Source organism: Solanum stenotomum, chromosome 7 (assembly GCF_019186545.1).
Source record: "Solanum stenotomum isolate F172 chromosome 7, ASM1918654v1, whole genome shotgun sequence".
Lineage (NCBI taxonomy): Eukaryota > Viridiplantae > Streptophyta > Magnoliopsida > Solanales > Solanaceae > Solanum > Solanum stenotomum.
In genome coordinates, this window is record NC_064288.1 from 38,651,902 (window position 1) to 38,659,770 (window position 7,869).

General features: G+C 35.2%; 1 protein-coding gene across 1 annotated transcript; it reads left to right on the forward strand.

Moving 5' to 3' along the window:
- Window positions 1-2,471: 2,471 nt before the first annotated feature.
- LOC125871937 (poly(A)-specific ribonuclease PARN-like) lies at window positions 2,472-7,540 on the forward strand. The gene is made up of 8 exons (XM_049552658.1): window positions 2,472-2,816; window positions 3,257-3,387; window positions 3,917-4,105; window positions 4,175-4,287; window positions 4,544-4,657; window positions 4,742-4,856; window positions 4,948-5,163; window positions 6,290-7,540. Exons 1-8 carry the CDS (start codon window positions 2,482-2,484, stop codon window positions 6,934-6,936), a joined length of 1,860 nt encoding a protein of 619 aa, XP_049408615.1. The 5' UTR covers window positions 2,472-2,481; the 3' UTR covers window positions 6,937-7,540.
- Window positions 7,541-7,869: the final 329 nt, after the last annotated feature.

A 7,869-nucleotide genomic window follows, 5' to 3' on the forward strand; every position in this document is an offset into this window, starting at 1 on the left:
AATTATGAATCAATGAAAATCATAATTCTTGGACATAGAGATTCCAAGAAACTAATTCAAGAATCTCAAGAAAGGTTTTCTTGATTGTTCTCCTTCAAGCTAGGGTTTCAAGGCTTCTATTCAAGTTCTTTTTCAAGATTCTTCAAGAACCTTGTTCTTTTAGGTATGTAAGACTATCATAGTGTTGGACTAGTTCATCAGCATACCCTACATCTACTTTCAAATTAGTAAAAGAGTAATCTAGGATTCTATCCCTAGATTTGAGTATTCATGAGATAAGTTGATTTTGAGTTCTTGAGTTCCTATTTCTTTTTAAAATTCTATTACTAATTATTGAATTGCTATATGTTATGCATTAATATTCTTGAGTTGATTCGTTCATGTCTATATTTCTACATGAACCCTATGAATTGAGTATTTTTTAGATGAGTAGAATTGTTGAGTTCTGAGTTTTTGAGTTCTGAGTACTGAGTTTTCATATTGCCATTAAGGTCCCTGAGTTAACGTTGATTCGTTCATGTTCATAATTCCGCATGAACCCTATGAATTGAGTTATAAATCTTGAGAAGGTTTTTAAAGCCAACACTTGAGTTTTAAACTATATTTTAAGGAAGTAAAGACGAGTTTTGAGAAAGAGTTTGTAAAACATGATTAGTATGACAATCGAGTATGACATCAATGTCTAACCAGTATGGTATTTAGTTATGCCATCAATGTTTATGCAGTATGACTTCCCGAGTCATCAATGATCATATCACAATATGATTTTGATATATTTTTGAGAAAGAGTTTTCAAATATGAATTGAGTAAAAGTATAAGGGAACTAAGTATTTCCAAAGGTATCAGTTTGTACATTGATAAAGAGAAACTTTGATTTCTAAATGAGTTATGAGTTCAAAGATATTTCAAGAGCAGATACCTCTTTTAAGAGGATAGATTGAGCAATTATCTCAAACTAGAGGGAGAGTATGTTTTAAACATTGAGCATGAGTATATATGATTGTGAGTAGTATCGAGCACCGAATTGGGTTAGAGTCTTTTATGATTTGAAAGTCCTATAAACTACGTAGCCAGCGTAGGATAGGATATTAATGGTAGTCATGCACCCAATAAGTTATTAATGGTGAGTTTTTTTCCTTATAGGTAGACTAAGAAGTAATGAGTTTGTGAAGATTTCATGATAGAAGGTAGAGTAATAGTTACTAGTAAGGATAAGTTAGAGTATACTTTAACTAGAAAGAAGTTTATGATGAGGTGTCAATGCATTAGTATCGGCCAAGTATAATGGTTCAATAAAAGAGCCGAGTATTCGTGTTGTGATAGGTTTTATCTAGGCTTATGATTTTTAAAAGGAGAGCCCTATGGTATTCAGAGTATTATAGAACTAATTAAGTAATGATGTATAGTAAGTGGGTAAATAGTACTTTAAGTTGTGAAAGAAATTGTCGATGATATGTAAATAGGTAGAATGAACATAGAGACTGACTAGTTGTCATGAAGTCTTAGTGGACGAGTATTTCTTAATTTTATCTATTAGTAATGAGTTAGTATAGTATGTAGTATGTGAGCAATTATATTGATATTCGTGATTAGTATTAGTATAGTATGTGAGGAATTATATTGATATTCATGTTTAGTAATAGACACTATGCTTGAATTTGAGATGAGTGTCGTGGTCAAAAAGATGGCAACACGAGGGTTATAATGTTAGTTTTGAGATCTGATATGGTAGACTTGACATAGAGTAGGTGAGGAATTAAGATGTTAGCTATAATGAATATGAGTGGTACAAGAGTGAGATTCTTAATTTTAGATGATAGAAATGAAGTATGACTATGTCACTAGATTAACAAGAGTTTTAAGAGGTGTACCCGAGATCGTATGTAGTCAGATGAGGTTCTTATCAAATTTATGAGTTTTCATGTGTGCCTAGATAGTATATTTGAGCTATCAATATTGATTAGGATGATATAAGAATTATTTTTCTTTAAAAATTAGATGAATCGACATTATAAGCTAACGAGAAGAGGTTAAGAGAAGCATCTTAAAAAGAAGTCTTAGAAGGAATCTTAGTACCTAATATATATATATTGATTTAGTATCAGTTAAGCAAAATTATCAGACTAAATGATATTAATACAATATATGATACTGATTTAGTATTAATTAAGCAAAATTAGTTGGAGTATATAGTGTAATTATTTAGTTGGGATAAAAATATAATTGGTTACATAATTGTAATTATTTTGCTTAGTTCCCCAAAAAAATTAAAATGGGGTGAGTTCATTGCAGAAATTTCAAAGCTGCAGGACCTATCTGTAACCTTTCCAATTGTCATGTGGTCCAAATAAATAGTTCATAATACAGCACTGTAACTGGCTCTGGTGGCGCTCAACTGTGGTATCTGTCCTGCCGTTTCCCGGAGAAAAGTCATCGGAGTTTATCAGGACAGCAAACACTGGAGGTATATTCGTGTTTCAATGTTACAGAGGCGGTTGATTTGCTCGAGGATTTCGAATACCGTTGTCCAATCAAACCCCGGACATAGCCAGAGCAAATGGAATGTAAAGCAAGTTACAAAATCCAACTTCTCAGCGGCACTTGAAGAGATAAGCAATTGTATTTCCGACTCTGATTTCATTGCTGTCTCATTGAAGAATACCGGAGCCTACTCTGCACCCTGGCAACGTATTATGCCTATTGACACCGCCCACACCGCCTATCTTAAAGCCAAATACGCCGCCGAACGGTTTCAGGTCCTTCAGTTCGCCGTTTGCCCCTTTTCCATAAAGGGTTCCAAGCTCATCGTGCACCCGTGCGTCACCTTCAACTCACTCATTTAATTCTTAATTTCAATTCTTAAGATTGTGTTGTGTATAAATTTCAACTAATGTTCTGTTCAATCACAAGTCTTGGGTTCAATGTTTAGATGGTTTAAAATTGTATATTAAAAAGCTATTCGGTTTGCTCAAGTGTGTAAAGTATCTTCTTCTATTGAAGAAGTACCTAGTTTTATGAGGCAGGATATTGGAGGTGGACGGCAGGGTTGGTTCTAATTTTTTAATTGTCAAATATGCTTCTAATGCTCAAATTCTTACTGAAAATGTGGTGTTCACTCTTTCTTGTGTTAGTTTGGTGCTGATGTAAGTGGCAATTTCAGATGAAGGATTAGTTGCTATATTTCTAACTAATCATTTTGTCTGAGAAAGGGAAACATGAGACATGAATGACAAGTGTTTCGTGCTTTTTGTGCAGATACAACTTTCATTTGTTCCCTCGTGATGAGTTAAAAATAGGGATGCCATCTTATAGTTTCTCTTGTCAATCATCATACTTGACCTCTATGGCTCAAGAAGGTTTTGATTTCAATGCCTGCATATATGATGGTAAGCTGAGCTGGACTGGTTTGAAATGTAACTCTTAACTGACATGTTTCTGTTATTTATTTTGATGGTTAATCTATTATTAGCATCCTTAGGTTACCTGCCAAAAACAAATGTTCAGTGGCTTTAGCAATGACCAAAGCACCTATACCCAACATCCGTTATTGGAATATAGATATGTATGGCAAGGAAAAATCTCTCTAGTTGCTGCTCCAGCTGCCTCATTCTCTATGTAATCACGTGCAAAGAACAAGTAGCAGATGCTAATAATGAAAGGAAATATCTTTGCTCAAGTTCTAGAATTGAAGTGCCTTGAAACATAATTCTTCTACCTCAATCATTTTGTTTTGAATCTTAACAGTTTTATTTGACAGCTGAGAATTTTTTTTTAATTTAAAAAGAACAGTTCTATTTTTACACTTTTTCTATAGTAGATGCTATAGTTTTCTCTTGCATACCTTTAGCTGGCTGAGTAGCTTTTGCCTGAAAGCCGAAGTAACCTTCCTGCACCCTACCTTTCTTGTTCTGACAGGCATATCATATTTATCCAAATCACAAGAATCAGCTGCAGTAGATAGAATTGGAAATGCATCACCTATAAGCTGTACAGTTCAAACTCCATCAGGATATACAGTTGCTGATTCTGTATTTGCAGAAAGGATCAAATCTCGAGTTAAGAATTGGATAACTGCTTGCAAAGACACAAACAAGAAGCCTGAAGGTGAGCAGAATTATCTTTGTCAATTCAACTCTTCTTTGCTCTCTTTTTTATACTCGTGACGTCTTGCAGATGCTCTAATCAGTTCCTTGAGAAAAATTGTCTCGGGAGATGACGTATATGGATCCAGACCTTGCTTGAGCATAGATGTCTGCAGTGAACGTCAAGTGCATCTTGTGATGGAGGTGTCTATCTTTTCTTTCTTACCTTTTGAATTGTGCTCTTGAATTTTCATAGAAACAAAACAAAAAAAAAAAGCCGAAGCTAAAGATGTTGTTTATGGTAGCATACAATGTTCCAAATTTGATTATGTCCTGAAGAATGATGCCTATAGAATTTAATTGTTATCAATGTTAAAGGTCCTGTATATCCCATTACATGGAATAAAAAATCACTTAATTTGTTCTAGCTGATATTTATTAAACTTTTCTGTTGGGCCAGACACTGAAGAATTTTGTTGACGTCATACCTTTGCTAAACCCAGCAAAGGGAGGAACAATAAGGCCTGTTCGAGTTGTTTTGACAAGTTCAGAAGAAGACAGGATTCTTTTACAGGTAATAAACTAGCTTACGAACTTTGGTTTAGCTGCTTGTTGATGATTATCTTCTCCTTCTATGAATATTGCTTTGTACTCACAGAAGGAACTTCAAAATGAGGAGAAGGAGCATAATAAACGCCTCCGTGGCTTTCGAGAGGTGATCGATTTGATTTCCGCTTCTCAGAAACCTGTTGTTGCCCACAACTCTCTTAATGGTCAATCTCTATGTGGAAATTTTTTGCTCATGTTAGAATGTGGTGACCATGCTTGTTATGTTATTTAAACATTTTGCATTTTATTTGGCAGATTTTACTTTCGTTCATTCCAAGTTCTTAGCTGCATTGCCATCAACGCTGGAAGGATTCAGAAGTTCATTATCTTTGGTCTTCCCGAATGTACTTGATGTCAACCATCTTATGAAGGAAATCAGCCCTCAGACAAAAGTGAACAATTTGCCTGCATGTATCTCATATTTGAAACAACGGTTTTTTGCCCCTATTGATATAGAGATACCTAACCAAGGCAAGTACCCCTGATATCATGAGGCGCATGTTAGATAACGTATTTCCAGCTTTCGTTACAATGTGGTTATGCTTAATAACTTGTGGGTCGTTTGGTTGTCGATCACAGAGGAGTTATCCATCTATTAAAACTAGCATTACTTTATACTCCTTTCATTTCAATTTGTTTGTCCTGTTTTGACTTGCCATGGAGTTTAAAAAAAGTAAAGAAGTTTTTTGAATCTTGTGCTTTTAAATTAAAGATATGTCAAATGTATTAAATTGCCCTTTAATCTTGGGGTCTTAAACATGCCATGTGGAAAGTTGGAACTAAAGATTTGCCAAAAAAGAAAAGAGTCATTCTTTTTTAAACATACTAAAAAAGAAAATAAGAACAAACAAATTAAAATGGGGGGAGTACTAGTATATTGTTTGGTTACAAAAGCAGGGTAAAATAATCTCCACATAGAGTCTAGCATAAGTTACAATGTAAGGTTGGTGTCTTTCTTTTCCACATCAAACATAGCATTGCTAATACATGTTTGGTTCATATTTTTCTTTTCCACATACCTAATGCATGCATAATTTATGAGGGAATCTATGTATTATTTATGTAGGGTAGAATATAGAATAACTAATATATGAATAATCGAATCCTGCATAACTATTTTGACATGATTAATCCTTGCATTACTAATACCTACAGAATTTATCCCTGTGTAACTCTAAGTAGATACCAAACGCTCCCAACATGTTGCCTGCTGGGAAGTGGCAATATCCCTGTGAAGTTTTCCATCTTGATATGTTATTGCAACACTTCTGTGTTCACTACCTACTCCGTCCCCCAACTTTTAGATCTTTTAATTATGTTGCTGGCCAAGAAAAAAAATTATATATTGCTGACTGGACTAGATTAATTTTTTTTTGAGTCAAGAGTTTTTCAGAAACAACCTCTCTACCCCACAAAGGTAGGGGTAAGGTCTACGTACGTCTTATCCTCATCAGACTCCACTTGTGGGAATTCTCCCCAGACCGCACTTGTGGGATTACATTGGCTATGTTGTTGTTGTACTGGACTAGATTTTTTCTGGCTTTGCATGCAAATTTTGATTGATTTCTCTTATAATTGCTTAAATTAATTCTAACAGCTGAGGTGAATGAAGTGAAGACTCTTGGACATGATGCTGTGAAGATAAGCCAATTGTTCGCAAAGCTGTGCTCCATATTGAAAATTGCTCCAAGAACTCCTGAAGCTGCTGAGGGCCATTTGCCTGATGCAATTGAATGCTACACAAACTCGTACTGCCCTTGCTTTACCAGTTCTCATGGTCCCGCTGATGAAGATGTTAGTGTGAGGACTGACAATACTAGAAAGATCAGTAGTAAAAATCTAGTTTTCCTATGGGGATTCAGGGATGTGACATCTGCAGGAAAGCTGAAGAGCCTCCTATGTGGTTCACATGAAGTTTTCCATGAGTTTGATGTTAGGATGGTGGATAAAAGTTGTGCAGTGGTTGCTTTCAGGAATCCTGGTTTTGCGGAAGTCATGTTGCAGCTAATGGACTCTGGAGGAATTTGCACTAATATCCTGAAGGAGATGCTGGCAGACGGCCTGACAGCTGCAGGTTATGAGACCTACCAGAAAGTCTGTGAGTTGGGTCTATGGGAAGCAGATTTAGCAAGTTCCATGGGAAAGGCTTTGGAAGAAATTGAGAGCTTCTCAGAAGCACAGTCGAAAGAGCTGTCAGGGATGTGTTGGAATGATGATGAAATGATTAACCTGGATGACCTTTAAGATGCTTCATAAATCTGAATCATATATACCATTACCAAAGCCAAGACTGACTGGTTTTAGTATGCCGGCTTTCATCATGTATGTTTTGTTGATTGTCCTAGTTGCTGCCATTGAAGATGTATGCAGGAATGAAATTGATAGTTGATGCATCAAATGGAGAGAGTGGCTTTTTGGTGGCTATCATGGCAAACTAAGCCATTGTATATAAGTTGACGTGTTCTCTTGGATTTATGGCATTTGCTTCTAAAGAAAATTACGTTTTAGCTGACAAGGAGATCGCGTCCTGTATTTTCTTGGACAATGAGATCAGAGGATAGCTGGTTTCCGGAGGATACTGAAGTAGAGTGGCATTATTTGGTGTATCGAAACGAAGAGATAATATTTGATATGGTCACTTCGCTAAGGGTAGTTAAATTCTAGACCCCTAATATTGTTTACCATGTTTTCAAGAAATTGGTTCACCCTCATTCTTGTATCATGAACTTTTCTGCTAAGGTGAGGTTGCTTTGAAGACTTTAATGTTTGTACTAACTCCACCCTTAAATTATGCTGCTTATTCAATGGCAAATATGGAGTGTGCATTGATCCAACCATTTAGGAATTCTATCATATTGTCAAGTTTGTTTCAATTGCATATCATTTTATGTCAAGAGGGAGGACATATAACATTTTGTAACTATCATTTCTTTGGTGACACAAATTATATGGGTCAAATATATATTTATCAAGACTCTTTTGTTTTAGAAAATTTTATGTGCATAATTGAATTTTTTTTACTGTCCACAAAATTTTATGTGCATAATTGAAATTTGCAGGAAAAAAAGTTTCCTACGGATTTTCATACTAATCCCCAGGAAAATTCTCATGTAATTCACACTTTTCTTGTAGTTATGTTGCTACTTGAACACTTTAATCTTATTCTTAAATTATCAC